Genomic DNA, 23,156 nt, shown 5'->3' on the forward strand with positions numbered 1-23,156 from the left:
TTTTAGACTTCAAACTGCTTGCAGACACACGCAGGGTTATAAATTTGACTGTGGTGGTGAATGTAAATAAAAAATAATCATAGATTCCCTTTAACAAATGTTCCAGGAAATTTCACTGTCTGAATAGGAATTTGCAGCATGAATATAAACGTATCTGTTTCCTGTTTAAAGACTCAGTACTACGGGGAAATCAGCATCGGCTCCCCGGCTCAGATATTTAACGTGGTATTCGACACGGGGTCAGCTAACCTGTGGGTGCCCTCACAAAGTTGCTCTCCTTTCTCCACGGCCTGCTGTAAGTATTACGCACATGCAGCACGAGATATATTTGCTTTGACTCTAAGTGAAAGTGTCCCACCACTTCAGTCAACTACAATGAATTGTGAACTTTCAGTCACTCATAATAGGTATGATGCCTCCCTGTCACGCACCTACATGGAAAACGGAACAGGATTTTCTATCCAGTATGCTTCAGGAAACGTCAGGGGATTCCTTAGTGAGGATGTAGTTGTGGTGAGTCCAAAATATTTCAATACTTTATTGGTGACATAATCCTTTATTTAATAACTATACAACCAAAATACAGCACGGTGGCAGAGGGGTTAGTGCGTCTGCCTCACAATACGAAGGTCCTGAGTAGTCGTGAGTTCAATCCCGGCCTCGGGATCTTTCTGTGTGGAGTTTGCATGTTCTCCCTGTGACTGCGTGGGTTCCCTCCGGGTACTCCGGCTTCCTCCCACCTCCAAAGACATGCACCTGGGGATAGGTTGATTGGCAACACTAAATGGTCCCTAGTGTGTGAATGTGAGTATGAATGTTGTCTGTCTATCTGTGTTGGCCCTGCGATGAGGTGGCGACTTGTCCAGGGTGTACCCCGCCTTCCGCCCGATTGTAGCTGAGATAGGCTCCAGCGCCCCCCGCGACCCCGAAGGGAATAAGCGGTAGAAAATGGATGAATGGATGGACAACCAAAATACAATTGTAACAAGCATATGCAGCAATATAGATCAATATATTGCTCTTGTTCTTCTTTCAAGCAACACATTTTCTGGTCACTTGATGCAATGCATAATTCCTAAGATCAAGATAGTTTCAGACGCTAAATTACTCGCAAAACAACACTAGCAAGGGTTTTGAGGCAACTTTATTTTTTACATACTATCTCCATTCAAGTCATTGCTCTGCAGTATTTATAAAATGCATATTGGAAATAAAATGATCCTGGGTTGTTTAGTGTTTACTTCGGCAAATTATCTTTCATGCAATTTAAAAGGGAACTGATTTACAGTTTGGTAATTAAAGTTAAAGTTAAAGTACCACTGATTGTCACACACACACTAGGTGTGGTGAAATTAACCTCTGCATTTGACCCATCCCCTTTTTCACCCCCTGGGAGGTGAGGTGAGTAGTGAGCAGCAGCAGTGGCCACGCCCAGGAATCATTTTGGTGATTTAACCCCCGATTCCAAGCCCTTGATGCTAAGTGCCAAGCAGGGAGGTAATGGGTCCCATTTTTATAGTCTTTGGTATGACTCGGCCGGGGTTTGAACTCACAAACTACTTTAACTTTAACTTTAACTTAACTTAATGGTTACCTGAAAGGCGGCGTGCAGTGTTATACGGTCAGTGATCACAGTTATAGCATACAAAATTTCACTTAAAAATAAACCCTGTCTACACTTTAGATAAAACTGTTACTAAGTTTTGAGTAAATAAATGACGTGCATGCAAGTAAAAACCTTTAAAGTATGTTCTTCTATGACATTCTGACATTGAAATTGTTATTAATGCGCCACGAACAAATAGTTTGTCTGCCTTAGCGATTATAATAACAATATCAGTAATACATGGTTAATATTGTTTTGAATGTACATACTCAATGTAAATGGAGTATTGATGGCAGTTTTGGGATGGTCATTTAGAGTGCTTTGTGGGCTAAATAGAAGAGCCCCCCTTGACTTAATCATTGTTAGCTGACTTTTTAAAAATGTATTTATGATTCAGAATGCAAAAAAAAAAGAAAAACTTATATGTTCTTGTCTTACATGCGGGTTGTGAATGATAAACAGCACAGCTCTTTCCCATGTTTGCGTATTTCCGGTATGACTGATCTGCTGAAAAGGTCAGTGTGCAGACAAGTTCCTACCGTGACGTTATCAGATCTCCAACGTACGAAAATTGCTGAAGGCATATGCAGCAGAATATTCAAAACGGCCGTCTGAATTGTTGGATTTTGTGGATGTTTAGACAATATTTTCACATAATTTGCGGATTGGAAATATCATTGGATATGGTTAAACGGATAAAAGGAAACACAATTCATCATGTAAAGATAATACATTTTTCCATTGGTACTTTAAACATTCTTGCCTTCTTTCAAACTTGCACCAAACGAGCCGTTGAAAATTTGAGACTTTAGTGACATAAATTGCCTTACTTAGGTAAGCCGATATTTCCATATATTTTAAATTTTCTCCATTTATTTGCCCAAAGAGCTTTGCACGAGTCGTCCATTTTTATTAAGTTGTAGTCCAAAATTGTAGTCAGTACGTTCCTTATTTTTTCTATCTTCTTTTTGGGGGACAGACATGCTTGTAGAGGCACATGCATGATAACATCCTCCGCTGTAGCATATAGTAACGTATAGTTCAGAAACTTACATCTGTAAGACTCTATATGGAAGCACTAAAAAATACAACATGGCTGACGGGGTGGAAATGCAATCGAAGGAGACCTGGCTTAGGCCCCGTTTACACTAAGCCGGATAAGGTTATCCAGGGTAAATCACACCTAACCTTATCCGTGTCCACACACAACAATGCCACCGTTTAAGACTCCCTCCCCCTCCGTCGAAAATGTGCACGTCATAGTCGCGTCCAGTGTTGCTTTGTGTGCAAGTTCTTAAATGTAACTTATCTGAACAATATCCAGTGTTGTGTTATTTCAATTAACTGGAATCCAGTCTGCTGTGGGGCCCTATTGTAGTGAATCACACCTGAGCCATCATAAATGAATCAAATCTTTATTAGAGACGTAAACAGTGTGATAAAGAACATTTTACATCAATCAAACTAGGGAGCTAGATATCTGGTCAGGACACTCCTCACTCTTTTGCCTTCACCTTCATTGTCCATTCGTTTTTGGTGACTTCATATACTCTGGACCTAGCCGTTGAGTCCGCAACATACATGGCGGACAATAAATGATACAGTCTGCTTTGCCTGTCCAAAAGCATTTGCAGTTTTCCGTAGTTAGTCTTCCCTCGACGGCCAGGTAATACAAAGCACACGATACCTTTTTTATCACATCCACAAACTTAGCCGTGTAAAAATTTGTCCGAGGAGGGGGACCTTAAACGATGGTTTAATGCGGCTGACACAGGGCTTAGACTAAATAATTATTCGATTAAGGCAGTGGTCCCCAACCACCGGTCCGGGGACCGGTACCGGTCCGTGACGCATTTGCTACCGGGCCGGAGAGAAACATTAAATAATTTATAAAGGAGTGCATTTTCTACGACTTAACTTTGGCCTGTCCCATTAGACCAGGGGTGTCAAAATTGTTTTCATTGAGGGCCACACCGCAGTCATGGCTGCCATTAGAGGGTCGCTTGTAACAGTAAATCATTAACAAATTTGCCTATGAATTAAAATACTTTACATTTTTTTTACGTAAAGAGTAAAGAAAAAAAACGGGCAGCTTGGTTGCCAGTAAAATATATGGTGTTTTTTTGAAATTTGTATTATTATTATTTTTACAACATATTACTGTAAATAGAAATACAGTACCGATGTTTAATTTTATTTTGGCAACTCAGATGCCAGTTTTTTACCATAATAAAATGTGGGACCATAAATTCATCAACCGTGAATTTTACAGTAAAAAACAAAACAAATAAACTGACAGCTCAGTCGACTTAATTTTACTGTAAAAAAACAAACATTGGTCGTTTTTTTTCCAACTTACAGTAATATGCTGTAAAAAAATCCTCCCTAAATTTTACAGTAAAATCTATTGGTCATTTTTATAGTGTACAATTTGATGGATAACTTACTTCGAAATCATAAGTTAAGCAGATATTTAAGTATTTATTTGGATTTTGACCAACAAAGTTAGATAATATAATATTTCTTGCAATATTGGACACTATTTGTTTTCCCTGTCAAACTAGAAAAAAAACCCTTATATCTTCAGTAAGAAAATTAGAAAGTAGAGAAAGAAAATATAAGGTATTTTATTGAAACATATTATTTCTAGGCTTTTGCGGGCCATATAAAATGACGTGGAGGGCCAGATCTGGCCCGCGGGCCTTGAGTTTGACACCTGTGCACTAGACACACCAATGAGCTTGTTTATAGATGTACAAAAAAACTCCTCATGGGAAGTTGCCAATTGTTATAACTTTGTGACATGATACAATGCATATTAATGAACATATCAGACAGAAAAGTGACAGATTGAAGCGAAAGACTGATTTCCATCTGCATCTCATCGCAAAGAAACACTAATTCAGCGTTATAGTGAGTAGTATTTTTCATGCACTTATTCTTGCTGTATTTATCTGGCACAAGTGGAAAGCGGGTCCCTGAAAATAATGCCTACATTAAACCGGTCCGTGGTGCAAAAAAGGTTGGGGACCCCTGGTTTAAGGGGTTAAACGACTTAGTGTAGACATGGCCTTAGAGAAGGGCTTTAACAAGTAAATAAGACCGCCCACAAAACGACGCATTCTGAAGAGACTGTCAGAAAGTGGCTTGAAGATGGTCTGTAAAACAAAATCCATGCAATATGTTGACCAGAGAACCATCATTACATCTTATGTGCATCAGTTGGGGACGTCTCTGCGCTACTGACCTGTCTCCGCTCGGGATGGTCTCCTGCTGACCCCACTATGGACTGGACTCTCACTGTTATGTGGATCCACTAGGGACTGTACTTAGAGGGGGGGTTACCCACATATGCGGTCCTCTCCAAGGTTTCTCATAGTCATTCACATCGACGTCCCTTGTGTGGGCTCTGTGCCGAGGATGTCGTTGTGGCTTGTGCAGCCCTTTGAGACTTTTGTGATTTAGGGCTATATAAATAAACATTGATTGATTGATTGATTGATGTACTGCAGACCACAAGGAAGTATTTTAAATGTAAAAAAAAAAAATCATAATATTACCCCTTTAAAAAAGACCACAATATATGGACTCAATGCAATTTTATGTCAGAATGTCATCCAGGAACATTTCCAAGTCCAGCCAGTCTGTATTTTGATCTGAAATTTGCACACCAGTCGGAGTCTCCTCACTTTGCACTGACCATATAAAAACCCACACCGCCTTTCAGGTTACCATTCACAGTTAAGGTAAAGGAGCATGTACAGTCAAAATAAATTGCGTGATTGATCTGCATATATACATGAATATTGCAATTCATTTTTGTGATTAGTTAACTCATTATTTTTGACAACCCTAATATAGTATATTTTTTGTTACGCTCAAATATAAATTATTACAATATGTGTTCGTTCGACAACATCCAAATTTAAAATGTTACAATCTTTATTAAAAATGACAAAAAAACAACAACTTGTTTTTAAGAGCTGGTGGTTCTTGATTGCATCTTACCGTAACTTTTCCTCTGCTCTGAGGTTGGTGGCATTCCTGTGATCCAAGTGTTTGCTGAAGCAACCACGCTGTCTGCCATGCCCTTCATCTTTGCTAAGTTTGACGGAGTCCTGGGGATGGGCTACCCAAATGTGGCCATCGATGGCATCACTCCAGTGTTTGATCGCATCATGTCTCAACATGTCCTCAGGGAGGAGGTGTTCTCTATCTATTACAGCAGGTATGTATAGTGGTGAGGTCAGCTGACCTCTTACTGCCATGGTTATTAAAACATAGTCACATATTCATGAAATGGCTTCACAATGGGTGAACTTGTGTCTAAGGAACTTGAACGTCACCGCAGTCACAATGCTGTTATCTGTTTCAATTGTATTTTGCATGGCATTTTGCAATGCAGTAAGATGATATACCAAATAGCAGTATATGTAAGTCAAATAAATCATTATATTCCCTTTATGCTTTAGACCAGTGGTTCCCAACCCCCGGTCCGTGACGCATTTGCTACCGGGCCGCAGAGAAACATTAAATAATTTATAAACAACTGCATTTCCTCCGACTTAACTTTCGCCTGTCCCACTAGACACACCAATAAGCTTGTTTATAGATGTACAATAAAACTCCTCATAGTAAGTTGCCATTTGTTATATTTGTTATAGCTTTGTGACATGATAATAAACATATAAAATATAAATGTGACAGATTGTAGCCAAAAACTGATTTCCCTCTGCATCTCATTGCAAAGAAACAAGCCCAGGGCTCCCACTAATTCAGCAATATAGTGAGTTGTATTTTTCATGCACTTATTTTTGCTGTATTTTTATCTGGAACAAGTGGAAAGCCAGTCCCTGAAAATAATGCCTACATTAAACCGGTCCCTGGTGCAAAAAATGTTGGGGACCACTGCTTTAGACAACTAAGAGGAATCTATACAATCATTTTAAACATTTTGACTGATTTCTTGATGTATTTAATACAATTTTGCTCAGACGAGAGAAAGCACAGCAACTGTTTACTTTTGCTTTGCTAAGATACCTTATGTGAATCAGAGATCATAAGATTCAAATCTAATATTACAATGGCAGCACTGAGAATGCACTACACGATGTATTTGAAAACTCTGTAAAAGTGCTGCATTGGTTTTTAGGGACCCCCAACATTCCCCAGGTGGAGAGCTAGTCCTGGGCGGCACAGACCCAAACTACTACACTGGAAACTTTAATTACATGGAGACCAAAGAAATGGGCAAATGGGAAGTCATGATGAAAGGGTATGTCTTTTTTTCCCTCTTCCGCTGTCGATAATTCCCTATGGTGTCAGACTTTTATAGAGGCATGGGTTCGATTCGCCAGGAAAGGCATTTGGCATAAAAACTAAGTTACAACCGTTCATGATGACCCCTGACAGGGGAAAAGTCACAAGAAAACAATCTAATTCATTAATCACTTCTTTTAGTGTTTCTGTGGGGACAGAAATGATCTTCTGCGCAGAGGGCTGCACAGCTGTGATAGACACGGGCTCCTCCTACATCACTGGCCCGGCCTCCTCCGTCTCTGTGTTGATGAAAATTATTGGAGCCCAGCAGGACGAAAGTGGGGTAAGCATGTTTTTCTTCCACAAATGCAACATGGTTTCATGCTGAAAATATTTGCCAGACAGAATGTTCTGTTTGTTACTGCACCATGAATTATGTTTTCAATCAGTACAAAGTCAACTGTGACACAGTGAAGACGTTGCCAAGTATCACTTTCCATCTGGGTGGCCGTGAGTACTCACTTACCCAGGAGGATTACATTATATGGGTAAGTTGGACAGTGGTTGCTGAACAATTCATGTTTAGTATACTGTCGGTCATAAACTATTTCCTTTGGCTCCAGCAATCCCAGATGGAGGGGGATGTCTGCATTGTCACCTTCAGGGGCTTGGATGTACCACCCCCTACAGGTCCCATTTGGATTTTGGGAGCCAACTTCATCGCTCGCTACTACACAGAATTTGACCGTCGCAATAATCGGATAGGCTTTGCTGTAGCAGTCTGATGCTCTTTTGGTTTTTGCGGTTCATAAATGCAACATATTAAGGAATCGTCTGCCATCGTCCTTTGCTTCTTTGAATTTCTGCTTTCCTGAACTGCCAAGCTTTGTTTCATTCAGAATGTTTACATGCACTAAAACAGACAGATTCCCCTCCATTTTTTACACTTCTATAAGAAGTCAGTCATTAGTGTAGTGCACGGTATCTACGAAACACTAGAGGCCAAATTTGGTGATTTGAAGGAAAATGCTACACAATAGCTGTCACTGGTTGTAGCCATCTATTCAAATGGATAACATTGATTTCCACAGCTCTTACATGGTAAGCTTTTAATGTGTTTAAATGACATTTCAACACATATACAAATTCCCAGTGTGAATGATTAAAAAATATATATATTTTCACAATGCTTTGAATTATTATTACATGTCAATGATGTTGTCCAAATTGTTGTATATGGGAATTCCATTCTTACTTCACTTAATACGTTTGACAAAGCAAGCGATTGCACTGTACTTTTTGGATGTTCCTCTCATTCAGTTAAATATATTTATTGAGAGGCATTGAATATGTTATGTTATGTTGTGTACTTATCATAGACTGACAAAATAAACAGATAATATTTTAAGTCTATTTTTCTTCAATTTTGAATACAAAAAAAATAAGTTTTGGGCATTGAAGTACAGCTGTTCACTCAGTAGTATTTGTGCTCAGTCACCATGTCACGTATTGAAACTGGCTTTTTCTAAAAAATTCTACTATGTAGTAAACAGGTAGGTTTTTATTTTGCTCATTTACCGTCAAAATATTGAATTGTTTCAGCTGCTGTAGCATTAATTTGTCTCCTTGTTGGTGTAAACATCACACTTTTCCCTGGCTTCGTCTTCTGGTGCATGCCAAGAAAGCCCGCTCCAATGATTGATCAATAGAAGTACATATATACAGTATATATATTGTTTAAATTTTAGGTTTCCAATTATATAGAACATGTGTGTTGATCCAATCCAATAAAAGTCCAATTCAATCTTAGGTGTTTCTATGTGTTTTTAAAAGCTGGTTTCAACCAAATCCATACAATAACTCCAATTATGGTTGTACATTCAAACGTAGTGACTGAAGACCTTTCTGATATTTGTTGATAAGTACTTACAAGCTAATGCAAAAATGTGTATAGTGTGGTGAAATACATTTTTTGCTGACAATTCAACCAGCTGAAATCTGTGTCAAATTATTTTTATGATCACAAATTTTATAAGGATAAGTTGACACAAAGAAATGGCTGTAACTCCTTAATCTCTAATATGTTTGTATGGCTCATTAATAATTGAATATCTATGTAAAGTAACAGACAATCAGTTTTACAAAGAAATTGTCGTTTTTCATGTGTACTGCATATACATTAGTATCATATATAATAACACAATTCTTCTCCAAAGTTTTGGAATAGCCTACAGAATTTGTGATTCAGCATTTGCAAACCCAGCAAATCTGTCAATCTGAAACATTTGAAACAGCAGTCTATAGGTCGAGTACACAGACTACCAACTACCTACCGATACATCTTTGGATCAACAGGTTCACTCTCATTATCTCTTTGTTTTCACATGGAGTTGCTTTACAATGAGTCATATCAGCAGTAGGAGAAACAATCCCGTCATAATCACTGCCAGCCATCTGACTAAATGTTTTCCACAAATCTGGCCTTATAAATTGTTTTAACAGGATTGTGTTTAATAGTGTAAACCCATCTGGCCTCCATTGAATGTTTAAGATAATTTGGAATTACAAAATAAACATATTTTATCATTGTACCTCATCCATGGACTAAAGCTGCACTGCTTTTATCTTGAAGGTGTTTTTTTATTCCCGAACAACATGACGTAATACGTAAATCAAGACGTGTGCATGATTGAATTGTTGTCACAAGCAGGTCGCAAGATGTCTTTGGCCCTCAAAATGTCCGCTCATGCTAAAAAAAGAAAGGAACATGCTGAATGCAGGATTTTCAACAACAAATGGACTGCTATGTATTTATTTACTTAAGTCGGAAGTAAAGCTGTGTGTTTAGGTCGCGGAGAGCAGATGGCTGTGTTTAAGGATTACAACTTGAGACGGCATTAGGAGACGAAACACGCAGAGAAATACAAAAACCTGACTGAGGTGGGAAGGGCGCGGACATCAGAAGCTTTGCTGGCTAAGCTACAAAAGCAGCAAGGCTTTTTTACCAAGCTTCACACATCCAGGGATGCAGCAACCAAAACTAGCTTTGTGATATCCCACAAAATCGCTAAGAAAAAAGTAAGCCATTGTCAGAGGGGGAGTTTGTCAAAGAGTGCTTGGTGGACTCTGCAGCACTAATATGCCCTGAAAAAGAGAAGCATTTGAGCAAGTCCCGCTGTCCAGGCGAACCGTGACGAGAAGAATCAAGGACATAGTTGGGAATCTGGAGCTTCAGTTGCAACGTAAAGTGGCAAGTTTTTACTTGTTCTCCTTGGCTTTGGACGAGAGCTGTGATGTTTGGGACAATACTCGTATTTGTCTGTGGGATAACGAACTTCAAGATTACAGAGGAGCTGGCTGCAATGCGGTCAATGAAAGGGACAACGACAGGGAGCGATCTGTTCACGGAGGTAAATGCATGCATGGACACACTGGCACTGAAATGGGACAGACTGGCAGGTGCGACAATGGATGGTTGTCCAAATCATACGGGGTAAAATGTCAGACTTACGTATGCAAGATAAAGTGACTGAAATCAACGCAAATCAGAAATTGGTATTTTTGCATTGTATTATACACCAACATGTGTTGTGCAAGTCAGTGCTAAAAATTAACCATGTTATTGATGTTATAACTAAATTAGTGAACTTCATCAGGGCATGAGCATCAAATCACAGGTCGTTTGTTACACTTTTGGAGGAGCATGAAACGGAGCATAGTGCATACTTGCCAACCCCTCCCAATTTTCCCGGGACACTCCCGAATTTCAGTATCCCTTCCGAAAATCTCCCGGGGCAACCATTCTCCTGAATTTCTCCCGATTTCCACCCGGGACAACAATATTGGGGGCGTGCCTTTAAGGCACTGCCTATACGCCCACTTTTCCTCCATACAAACAGCGTGCCGACCCACTCACATTACATATGCGGCTTTAACACACACACAATTGAATGCAAGGCATACTTGATCAACAGCCATACAGGTCACAGTGAGGATGACCGTACAAACAACTTTAACACTGTTACAAATATGCGCCACACTGTGAACCCACACCAAAAAAGAATGACAAACACATTTCGGGCAAACATCCGCACCGTAACACAACACAAACACAACAGAACAAATACCCAGAACCCCTTGCAGCACTAACTCTTCCGGGACGCTACAATATACACCCCCGTAGGCAAGGCAAGGCAAGGCAACTTTATTTGTATAGCGCTTTTCATACACAAGGCAGACTCAAAGTGCTTCACAGACAACAAAGTGAAATGAAAGAAAATAAAAGCAAAATTAAAATGCAGACAATAAAAATAAAAACAGTGCAGACGTTAAAAGTTAAAAGATTAAAAGATTTAGCTGAAAGCTAAGGTGAACATAAAAGTCTTCAGTCTAGTTTTAAAAGTAGTGAGAGTTGGGGAGAGTCTGACATCTTCAGGAAGTTTATTCCAGCTATGTGTTGCATAGTGACTGAATGATGCTCTCCCTTGATTTGAGTTTACTCTTGGAACCGGGTAAGTGATGTGCTGAGATGACCCTGACCCTGACCTTTGACTGTGACCCCTTGATGTCTTCCTGTTAAAAAGGATAGGACCCAAAACATCAGGTGTGGGTTAACCTCCATCTGAAGCATCGTATGTCCCATTAGATGAAGTTGCACAATGTTGAATGCATTGAAGAAATCCACAAACACCAGGACAAGCGACATGGGCTTCTCAAGGTGGATGTAGACTCCATGTTGGCGCGTCAGCACAGCATCATCCACGCCCCTGTGCTGCTTGTAAGCAAACTGGAGTGAGTCAGCATGTGTGCTTGTATCACTTTGAGGGTCGTAGAGGACAGACCTCTCAAGAGCCTTTAATGATCAAAGATGTTAGTGCAACAGGACGATAATCGTTATTGGAGGTGGGGTTGTTATTTTTGGCATATGACTGAATATTTCCACAAAGAAGGGGATTGAGTGCTTAGTTAGAAATCGATTGAACAGAGAACAAAACACATCTGCCAGCTGACTCGAGCAAGCCCTCAGCAAGCATCCACAGATTTGGATCACAGGATCCTTGTTGGTTTTAGTCCTCGTCACGTCCTCGACCTCCTGTGGACTCAACTAAATATTTGAGGTGATGACATCTGCGGTGTGGAATGTAAAAGTTCAGTCACATTTTTCTAGCAGATATTTTTTTCACATTTAGGTCACTTTTCTCACATTTAACACACATCTAGCTCATTTTCATCACATTGAAGTTTAAATTAAATGCTGACTCTAAATATTAAATCGAAATGTTTAATCTAAGTCTAAATGTTAATTCTAAATCTAAATGTTAACTCTAAACCTGAATCTTAAAGGCCTACTGAAATGATTTTTTTTTTATTTAAACGGGAATAGCAGATCCATTCTATGTGTCATACTTGATCATTTCGCGATATTGCCATATTTTTGCTGAAAGGATTTAGTAGAGAAAATCGACGATAAAGTTCGCAACTTTTGCTCGCTGATAAAAAAAAGCCTTGCCTGTACCGGAAGTAGCGTGACGTCACAGGAGCTAGGATTCCTCACAATTCCCCGTTGTTTACAATGGAGCGAGAAAGATTCGGACCGAGAAAGTGATGATTACCCCATTAATTTGAGCGAGGATGAAAGATTCGTAGATGAGGAACGTTACAGTGAATGACTTGAGAGGCAGCGATGGACGTATCTTTTTTCGCTCTGACCGTAACTTAGGTACAAGCTGGCTCATTGGATTCCACACTCTCCTTTTTCTATTGTAGATCACAGATTTGTATTTTAAACCACCTCGGATCCTATATCCTCTTGAAAATGAGAGTCCAGAACGCGAAATGGACATTCAGTGCCTTTTATCTCCACGACAATACATCGGCGAAATGCTTTAGCTACGAGCTAACGTGATAGCATCTTGCTTTAACTGCATATAGAAACAAAAGAAATAAACCCCTGACTGGAAGGATAGATAGAAAATCAACAATACTATTAAACCGTGGACATGTAAATACACGGTTAATGCTTTCCAGGCTGGCGAAGGTTAACAATGCTGTGCTAACGACGCCATTGAAGCTAACTTAGCAACCGGACTGCACAGAGCTATGCTAAAAACATTAGCTCTCCACCTACGCCAGCCAGCCCTCATTTGCTCATCAACACCCGTGCTCACCTGCGTTCCAGCGATCGGCAGAAGGACGAAGGACTTCACCCGATGCGTTTGGCGGCCCGGAGACATAGGAAGTCAAGGTGAGGTCGGCGGCTAGCGCGGCTAGCGCTCCAACAAAGTCCTCCTGGTTGTGTTGCTGTAGTCCGCTGCTAATACACCGATCCCACCTACAACTGTCTTCTTTGCAGCCTTCATTGTTCATTAAAAAAATTGCAAAAGATGTCCTTATTGTGCAACATGTGAATGTTTTAGTGGGAACTAAATGCGATATCTGAAAGGGGTACAAATTATTTCCAAAGCAGGAACCCCACCCAGACATACAATACTAGTACACAGCTCTTGAAAAACAATATTTTTTGTGATTGTCATTGTAAGTGGGCCAAAACGCTTATACTAGAAAATAATATCGTGGAAATGACTTATGTCATTTTGATGACTTATGGGATTTTTTTTTTTTCCCCATAAAGAAATACAATCATGTGTGCGTACGGACTGTATCCCGGCTCGGTACCAATCCGGGCCGCGGCCCGGTGGTTGGGGACCACTGATTTACAGTATATTTTCCCTGACAAATCTCACTTGTATTTGTTGGCCTGAGTTGTGAAGTAGACATTTACAAAAAGCTTCTCTTAATTGCTTTACAACCCCTTAGGCCGGGGGTCGGCAACCCGCGGCTCTAGAGCCGCATGCGGCTCTTTAGCGCCGCCCTAGTGGCTCTCTGGAGATTTTTCAAAAATGTATGAAGAATGGAAAAAGATGAGTGGGAAAAAATCTATTTTTTTGTTTTAGTATGGTTTCTGTAGGAGGACAAACATGACACAAACCTCCCTAATTGTTACAAAGCACACTGTTTGTATTAAATATGCTTCACTGATTCGAGTATTTGGCGAGCGCCGTTTTGTCCTACTAATTTTGACGGTCCTTGAACTCACCGTATAGTTTGTTTACATAACTTTCTCCGACTTTCTAGGACGTGTTTTATGCCACTTCTTTTTCTGTCTCATTTTGTCCACCACACTTTTAACGTTGTGCATGAGTGCATAAAGGTGAGTTTTGTTGATGTTATTGACTTGTGTGGAGTGCTAATCAGACATATTTGGTCACTGCATGACTGCAAGCTAATCGATGCTAACATGCTATTTAGGCTAACGATATGTACATATTGCATCATTATGCCTCATTTGTAGGTATATTTGAGGTCATTTAGTTTCCTTTAAGTCCTCTTAATTCAATTTATTCATGACACATGTAATATGGCTTTTAATTTTTTGCGGCTCCAGACAGATTTGTTTTTGTATTTTTGGTCCAATATGGCTCTTTCAACATATTGGGTTGCCGACCCCTGCCTTAGGCTATAGTAGACTAAAAATAGGGTGGTTTGGGAAGGTTTTACTGTTAAAAAATAATTTTTCCTCACTCATTGGAATACTAAGTCAAGATAAATAATATCAGGAAGTGGGCATCTGAGAATTGAGAAAACTATTTTAACACATGCAAATGGATGGCTTTAATGTGTTTCATTTTGTCCAATTTTTTGTCACTTCCTGTCAGATCATGACACCATAGCTGAATTGTGAGTTAAAGTATACAGTATATTTATTCAGTGGCAAATATTAAACATATGTATCCTTCATTGTAGCTGTAAGTTATCTCACCTCATCTGATAAGTTAATCAATATGTGGTGTTAGTATATTTTGTGTGATAATATCCATTTACAAAATAACTAAATAGTTGGTGTTGTCACCCCACACAGCAAAAACACTCCGCGGCGGATCCCCCGCGCAGGTATCGCGCTTTCCGGAACGGAACCGCGAAACGGACCAGCATCAGCGTCCATTTGCACTCAGGAACGTATCCGCCACGGCGGCAGGTAGCGGATCCGCCGTGGCGGCGCGCTGAATGCGCTCCGCACCCATGATCAAAGCCTTATTTCTGCGGCGGGTGCGCCGTGACGGCGCGCTGCATCCGCTCCGCACCCAAGATCAAAGCCTAACCTCCCGCCGCGGACCAGCAACGGACTCATAAAAACCCTGGCTCATCTGGCCGTTTTGGACCCCTTTATCTTATTTTCAAAATCCCTTCTGTTCTTGCTGTAGGATAAAATAGGAAACTAAAAAATTCACTAAGCCCTACTACAGCAATATAGGCTTACATATGCATTGCCTTGTATTTTTAAACTAACAATATTGTCAATAGGCAGAAACAGAAAATGGTCAATTCACTCTATAAAGTAAATATATATAATATATATTTAAAAAGTAAATATACATATTTAATCTATTAGGCTACAACTTCAAGGAAACGCTGCTCCATGCACAGCTAACATATCAGAAAATGAATAACTGGTGAATGACAAGAAGTCCAATAAAAGGTTGTTTATTTATACATATACATCTCTATTCCTCCTGAGGAGGTGGAAGCGGGACTCGTCTCCTCGTTGCCCGATCCCCCGCCAAGTTGAACCACCTGATGGCGTGTTTGGTGACCTCAGCGTCCGTGGCTGACCTTGTCAACACATTTTTACTCACAGCACCTGTAATCAAACAAGATTACAAGATAGATACGTTTATGTTTATGGTAGGAAGCATCCAAAGCCAAGTATGCTTACACAATACAAAATATGTGATAGGTATTAAGGAGATTACATTTGAAAAAAAAAACATGACTTAAAGTTACTGGAGGTGGTTAAAATAAGGTGTGTAAACTATGAATTTGTGATCAGGGTATAGGTGTGCAAGACATCCAAAATGTTTAAACAATATCGTTATTTGGTTCCTTGATCAGAGTACTTGTTTGGCTCTGTTGGATGACGGCGGCTGGGGTTTGGGGTTGGGGGGCATAAATAAATATCCATAACCCAACTTTGGGAGGTTGACATTGTTTTCTTATTATATTTGTACTATCATTCTATGTTTGTATTCGTGTAGGCCAGGGGTGTCCAAAGTGCGGCCCGGGGGCCATTTGCGGCCTGCAGGTCATTTTTTAACGGCCCCAGGGCACATTTTTAAAAAATATGATCGAAATAAATAAAAAACATTAAAAGTGGTATTTAAAGAGCAAACAGGTGAAATGTAACAAGAAAATGTAGCAATGTTTACTCTAATCACACAAAGCTGCCATGTAGGCTGTTTCTTTCTTTAAAAAATAATAATGAATCAAAATCAATGTCATTATGAATTATTGACCTATTCAAGGCTTAAGAAGTTTACCTTCGCAATCAGCTGGTCTTGGTTGTGCTTAATAGTTTCCAGCAGGCTAAGGATCTGGATTACCTCAGGCGCTGTTGACAAACAGCCGTATAAAATTAACATGTTTCAGTGTTTATCCTCATTACTCATAATCCTGACATTAGCTATTGACCTTAGTTAATGACCACACAGAATGACCATCCGGTATTTGTCAGTTATTGCTCACCAGAGCAGGAAATGTTGTCGGCCATTCTTTCCCCTCGCCATGTTGGCCTGTAGGCCAGGCTGGATCCAGGCTCCGATGTCTGCCACATGTTGAGGGCTGCTGGTGAGGGAGGTGGAGGGAGTCGAGGAGGGACTGCCGTTCCTAGTGAGGTGGGCATTGTGAGAGAGCCATCAGTTAACCATGACTGGTAATACCAAAGGGGCCTATCTATACACTAATATTTCAGAGATCAGTCCCTACCTTGTGTAACTCTCTGCATGTTTAATGCAGGTGCTGGTGAAGGCATATGAATGCGTCCTTCCCCATGGTGAGGTGCTAAGGGAGATAAATTGGTATTAAATGGTTGAGATCTGTTAACCATGGTTACTGGATGCTGAGATATTATTTTGGAGATCAGTCTTTACCTAGAAAGTTATCTCCAGTTGAGGAGTCGAGTTGACAAGTACTCATGACTCTTGCTGGCACTCGGCGAGACGGTGGAGCTGGGAGAAGGGATACAAGGAGAGGGGAATATCTTTAGCACTAAGAATGTTAACCATATCTTTAATATTAATGTGGTGGTTTTGTTGTTTTCGATGTTAAGAGATTATTCCTTACTCTGCCTGTGCAATTGGCTTGCCAACCCCAGAGATGTGAGGTCACTATTTCCCGGGTCTTCTTCGCTATCATCTGAGTCCCCGAGACGATGGCTGTTGGGTAACCATATCATTAGGATTATTGCAATACCAAAATTGCCAAATATACATATAGTACAAGCATCTCTGGTCTATTTTTGAATGCTACCGGAAATAACCTTCCTATTACTGTAGAAACATGACAAAAACAAGACGGAACACACTTACACTGGCTTCCTGTTCCTTTTTTCTGGCAGCTCCTCGTTCTCTGCCTCAGATTGCAGGTCTGAGGTGTTGCAGCCCTTTCCATATTGTTGCATTATTTTTAATGCGTCTTTGTAGTTGTCTAAAATTGAATATGTTAAAATGAACATGAGTTTCAAATTAGCTGTAGAGCTGAACAGAATATTATTATTATTGATGATGATAAATCAGGTCTCCCTCTTACAAGAGACCTGGTCAGAACATAGACACAATAGGTTATTCCAAGCATAAAGAGAAGCAACTATGACGTTATTTATAAACAAGATGATTATGAATTTGCATACCACAAGTTCGGACAACAGAAACGTCAAATCTTGGCCAGTTTGGCTCATGCTGCTCCTCATTTAAAGCGGCCCTTTCAATTCTGTTGGTGTTTTTATAGCTGGGCCAAAAAACCATCCTATCATCATACCATCCACTTGGGACAACCGCAATGTCCCTGTTCATTATAAATTTAATCAGATGAAAAGGCACCCTTAATGTAGAAAGAAAGAAAAGGGGTATTTATTCATCGTCAAAGGAACAACGTGGACAAAAGCATGCACAGGTGTTAGTGTATACAAATAAGCAAGTAAGATGAGCTGAGATTTTACCTGAATGGTGCCCCAAGGTGGTAAGAACTATAAGAAAGGTAAAAGTACAGGTCATAATAGTCAGAACTTCAGCTCAATCGTAAAGTAGGGTTTGAAGTTATGGGTGTAGTGTATACAGAGATCAGTCCCTACCTTGTGTAACTCTCTGCATGTTTAATGCAGGTGCTGGTGAAGGCATATGAATACAACCTTCCCCATGGTGAGGTGCTAAGGGAGATAAATTGGTATTAAATGGTTGAGATCTGTTAACCATGGTTACTGGATGCTGAGATATTATTTTGGAGATCAGTCTTTACCTAGAAAGTTATCTCCAGTTGAGGAGTCGAGTTGACAAGTACTCATGACTCTTGCTGGCACTCGGCGAGACGGTGGAGCTGGGAGAAGGGATACAAGGAGAGGGGAATATCTTTAGCACTAAGAATGTTTACCATATCTTTAATATTAATGTGGTGGTTTCGTCTACAACGCTAAATATATCCAGTGGTGTACCTCAGGGATCAATATAGGACCTAAATTATTCAATGTCTAGATAAATGACATTTGTAAAGTTACCAAAGATTTAAAGTTAGTATTATTTGCGGATGATACAACAGCGTTTTGTTCAGGAGAGAACACACAGAAGATAATACAAATAATAACAGAAGAAATTAACAAATTAAAAAGATGGTTTGACAAAAAGACTATCTTTGAATCTCAGTAAAACTAAAATAATGCTATTTGGTAACAGTAGAAAAGAAAGTCAAACAAATACAAATAGACGGAATAGAAATTGAAAGAGTAAATGAAACCAAATTTCTAGGTATAATGATTGATGATAAATTGAACTGGAAATCTCAAGTAAAAAATATACAACATAAAGTAGCAAGAAACACGTCAATAATGAATAAAGCAAAACATGTTCTAGACAAAAAATCACTTCATATTCTCTACTGTTCACTAGTGTTACATATCTGAGTTATTGTGTAGAAATATGGGGAAATAATTACAAAAGTACACTTTATTCATTAACGGTGTTACAAAAAAGATCAGTAAGAATAATATATAATGTTGGATATAGAGAACATACAAATCCTTTATTTATTGAATCAAAGATACTGAAATTCCACGACATAGTGAATTTGCAAACAGCTAAAATTATAAACAAAGCAAACTATAACCTGCTACCCAAGAATATACAACAATTCTTCTCAAAAAAAGAGGAGAAATATAATCTTAGAGAGAAATGTAATTTAAAACATTTGTACGCACGTACAACACTTAAGACCTTCAGTATATCAGTATGTGGAATTAAATTATGGAATGCATTAAGCAAAGCAATCAAACAATGTACTAATATGATCAATTATTTATGCTTACATGTGGAAATAATAATAATAATAGTAAATAAAATAATAATAATAAAAAAAGGTAAATAAAGCATAAAATACTCTCTAATAAATTAATTAAATAAAAAACAGCATATAAAATATATACATCAGCAAATAAAAATATAGATCAAGAAAAAGGATCCTTAATATGTGCAGCAAATTTTCCCACTCACATCACCTCATTTTATATTTTTTTCTACAATTAACTATGCCAAAAAACACATGGACATACCTTTTTTTTTTAATGTAAACAAAAACAACATGGCGTCACACACAGCTAGTCCACAGTAAACAGGATCTCGAGCTCCACTAAAGAACAAAAAGAAATAATACACACTCATATTAATGGCAAAGAACGGCTGTTTCCACTCCGTTAACGTTACGTTGTTGACTAACGAAGTAACGTTAGCGACCTGGGCCTAAACAACACTGACAATAAAGTAATACGCTTTCGTTTCAAGCAGTTGGAAATATGTGGAATATCGTAGCATGTACACACATTCACAGCGTCTAACAAAAGATGGCCTAAGTTAACTGTATTGAACTTTTTACTCACCGGCTTCACGCGGGAAACTTTCACATTCTGGAGTCGGGGTCCCCCGGAACACAAAACACAGATAAAAGACAATTTTACAATAGCACGGCGAAAAAATGACCGTCGTCGTGTGGGTTTTTTGACGAATAACTCTCTTTTCCACTTTTCTTCGCTCGGGCCTCACCTACCGCGTGCAGCCATTTTGAATTTTCTGTATACGTGACGTCAGACGCACGTCCCCATGCAAAGCATTCTGGGAGGCGGCGCTGGAAATAAAATAGCCTTTTTTTACAGAATATAAAGTTTTACTGCTAGTCCTAATATCAAACAACGTCATTACAATCATACATAAATGATGATGGAAACACAAAGGCTGATCTTTACTGCGAATGTAGCAATAAATCAATAAATCTATACTTACGTTCGTGTTCCAGCAAAGAAAGTCCAGAGATCTTGGCTCATGCGCGTACACGCTAGTAGGGGCGTCCACGTCTGCGGGTGCAGACATTGGTCGGCTCAGCGCGCGTAGGCGGAGCCTATAACTCTAGGCGGCGCGCGCCGGTTTGGTTTGTCTCGTACGCGTATGCGAATCAGACACGAGTCCGCTCAGGATCAGCTGTCTGACCGTACAATTTTCAGAGGCGGAGCTGTATCCTCTAGGCGGAGCCAAAACGAATGTGACAGTAACGCGGGTTGGGCGACTTGAAGGCGGATCCATATAGCAGTCTTCTGCTGTGTGGGACGTGGGGGGGTCGCAGCTGGCTGCGGGGTTGTTCTTCCAATGCAAAAACGGCTCCGGACGACAGCGTGAAGGTGAGCTTGGATTTATTAAACATAAATCACTCAAACTATCTCAAACGCAAACAATAAACAAAAAAGGCAAGCGTGCCTGAAACACAAAAGAAGCTGCTAGTTAGCAGAAGCTAGGACATGGACTATGAAAACTTACTTGGTCAACAAGGGACATGAACCGGTGTGACAAAGACAATGAATGCAGCACGAGTGAACAGAAAGAAAGACTTAAATAACACAGACATGATTAACAACAGGTGCGTGACTCAAAACGTGAAACAGGTGCGTGACATGACAGGTGAAAACTAATGGGTGACCATGGAAACCAAACCAAACAAGGAAGTGAAACCAGGAACTAAAAAAAGAGTCCAAAAAACAAACAGCACATGGCCAAACAAAAACATGATCAACAGACATGACAGGTTTAATGTGTAGGGCAGCATTATCAAACTCATTGCAGCTCAGGGGCCGCATGGAGGAAAATCTATTCCCAAGTGGACCGGAATGGTAAAATCATGGCATGATAACTTAAAAATAAAGACAATTCCAGGTTGTTTTCTTTGTTTTAATTTGGCCAAAAAGAGAACAAGCACATTGTGAAAATGTACAATCACATATAATCCTCTGGACAAAACACCAAGTTTTTTTTAAATTCTGAGGAAATTGGTGCAGCTTCAAAAACACAATGAGCTTAGACTTTGTGTCAGTGTATCTACAAAGCCAGGATTAAACTGTAAGTCAGTCTTTCTAGGATTGAACAAAAAAACACAACATGTAAACTCCTCGAGGTATCAAATACTTCCTTTGTCATGTCCATGTATCTATCCAGTACTAACTCGACAAACCGTAAGAAACGGAGGTAAAAACTATTCAAAAGAGTTAAGTTCACTTTTCTCGTGTTTGACATGGACATTTTGGGGCAACGAGGGTGCCAAGTGATGATGTGGTCGAAGCAGAACACATAAAACGGCAGGTTTTGAGTTTCATGTGGGCCGAGGAGGAGGAACCACAGTCACCCTTTACTGTGTACCTCCAGCTTGGCCCCGGTATAAACCGTTTGCTTGCCTAACATAATTTATTTTGTGACATCCGGTGGACACATTTAGAACAGCAGTTTCTTTTGTTCCAAAAAAAAAAGCAGCTAATTTTTATACTTGGCAAACTCATCACGCGGGCCTGATAAAACCTAGGCCCGCGTACTGTAGGTTTGACACCACTGGTGTAGGGGACACAGCAAGACACCATAAAATACTAAATGAAAAGAACAAAACCTTTCCAAATAAAGCTAGAATAATTGTGCAGTGGGTCAGGTTGTAGTGTACATAAAGACAACCACTGTCTCAGTAAAGTCAAGTGCCTTTTCACACAATACGATGTGAATAATAAACACAAAGTTCAGGAACCTCTAAGCGCCGTGGAACACCACCTGGCTCCAACAACATTTGCAGTCGCCCACTGAGTGCATAGTCAATTCTATTTTTCTTTCTTACTTTGCACCTACCCATGTGATCACAGCACTAGTGCCTTGGGGATTGGAAGGGTGCCTGGTACCTCCCAGATAAGAACTCTTATTGTAAGAGTTCAAACATGGACAAGTGTTGCTTGCAAAGGAAGGTTGCTTTGGAGGGTTAGGATTTCAAGAGCAGATGTTTTTTTATGACTCGCTCCCGGGACGGACTGGGACGAAATAATATGGGCCTGGACTTTTTCACCTAGACCTGCCAAGGCCGCATCATTGTCACATACAGAAAAAAAATGGACTAATAGGTATCTCTTTAGATATTGCAATAATGGCAATACGAGAAACTATAATATTGTTACTACAAATGTACAGTTCATTCACTAACTGTACTACAAATAAATGTCAGTGTTAAGATAATCCACAGTGCTTGGTAAAAACAAAACCTTAATTCCTAAAATCACAAATATCACTGATGTGGTACACTTTCAAACAGCTACATTTATGCACAAAGCAACAATACCTGGCTGCTACCCAAAAATGCAAAACTCCTTTTAAACTCATATATATATATATATATATATATACACTACCGTTCAAAAGTTTGGGGTCACATTGAAATGTCCTTATTTTTTAAGGAAAATCACTGTACTTTTCAACTTTAAACTAGTCTTAACTTTAAAGAAATACACTCTATACATTGCTAATGTGGTAAATGACTATTCTAGCTGCAAATGTCTGGTTTTTGGTGCAATATCTACATAGGTGTATAGAGGCCCATTTCCAGCAACTATCACTCCAGTGTTCTAATGGTACAATGTGTTTGCTCATTGGCTCAGAAGGCTAATTGATGATTAGAAAACCCTTGTGCAATCATGTTCTCACATCTGAAAACAGTTTAGCTCGTTACAGAAGCTACAAAACTGACCTTCCTTTGAGCAGATTGAGTTTCTGGAGCATCACATTTGTGGGGTCAATTAAACGCTCAAAATGGCCAGAAAAAGAGAACTTTCATCTGGAACTCGACAGTCTATTCTTGTTCTTAGAAATGAAGGCTATTCCACAAAATTGTTTGGGTTACCCCAAAC

At 39.6% G+C, this 23,156-nt stretch overlaps 2 protein-coding genes across 6 annotated transcripts in view; one reads left to right on the plus strand and one right to left on the minus strand.

Annotated features, from left to right (window-relative positions):
* The window catches only part of ren (renin), a 74,764-nt gene extending 66,247 nt beyond the window's left edge, over positions 1–8,517 (plus strand). For all 4 annotated transcript variants that reach the window (XM_062053648.1, XM_062053647.1, XM_062053646.1 and 1 more), the window contains 7 exons: positions 172–295; positions 395–513; positions 5,638–5,834; positions 6,759–6,881; positions 7,067–7,208; positions 7,315–7,413; positions 7,489–8,517. In XM_062053648.1, the coding sequence (XP_061909632.1) occupies positions 172–295; positions 395–513; positions 5,638–5,834; positions 6,759–6,881; positions 7,067–7,208; positions 7,315–7,413; positions 7,489–7,650 (966 nt within the window). In that variant the 3' untranslated portion in view covers positions 7,651–8,517. The remainder of the gene's footprint in view (positions 1–171; positions 296–394; positions 514–5,637; positions 5,835–6,758; positions 6,882–7,066; positions 7,209–7,314; positions 7,414–7,488) is intronic.
* Positions 8,518–15,221: 6,704 nt separating this feature from the next.
* Positions 15,222–23,156, minus strand: part of LOC133653869 (uncharacterized) — a 236,429-nt gene continuing 228,494 nt past the window's right edge. The window contains exons 1-13 of one of the 2 annotated variants that reach the window (XM_062053654.1): positions 19,839–20,243; positions 19,515–19,591; positions 18,212–18,289; positions 18,048–18,122; positions 17,916–17,942; positions 17,607–17,797; positions 17,287–17,404; positions 17,042–17,133; positions 16,849–16,926; positions 16,685–16,759; positions 16,445–16,585; positions 16,240–16,310; positions 15,222–15,563 (exon numbers count right to left, since the gene is read on the minus strand). In XM_062053654.1, coding sequence (XP_061909638.1) covers positions 15,555–15,563; positions 16,240–16,310; positions 16,445–16,585; positions 16,685–16,759; positions 16,849–16,926; positions 17,042–17,133; positions 17,287–17,404; positions 17,607–17,769 — 747 coding nt within the window. In that variant the 5' untranslated portion in view covers positions 17,770–17,797; positions 17,916–17,942; positions 18,048–18,122; ... (1 more) ...; positions 19,515–19,591; positions 19,839–20,243 and the 3' untranslated portion in view covers positions 15,222–15,554. Of the gene's footprint in view, positions 15,564–16,239; positions 16,311–16,444; positions 16,586–16,684; positions 16,760–16,848; positions 16,927–17,041; positions 17,134–17,286; positions 17,500–17,606; positions 17,798–17,915; positions 17,943–18,047; positions 18,123–18,211; positions 18,290–19,514; positions 19,592–19,838; positions 20,244–23,156 lie in introns of those variants that run through there. The other variant, XM_062053655.1, reaches the window with a different exon arrangement.

Source organism: Entelurus aequoreus, linkage group LG07 (genome assembly GCF_033978785.1).
Source record: "Entelurus aequoreus isolate RoL-2023_Sb linkage group LG07, RoL_Eaeq_v1.1, whole genome shotgun sequence".
Classification (NCBI taxonomy): Eukaryota; Metazoa; Chordata; class Actinopteri; order Syngnathiformes; family Syngnathidae; genus Entelurus; species Entelurus aequoreus.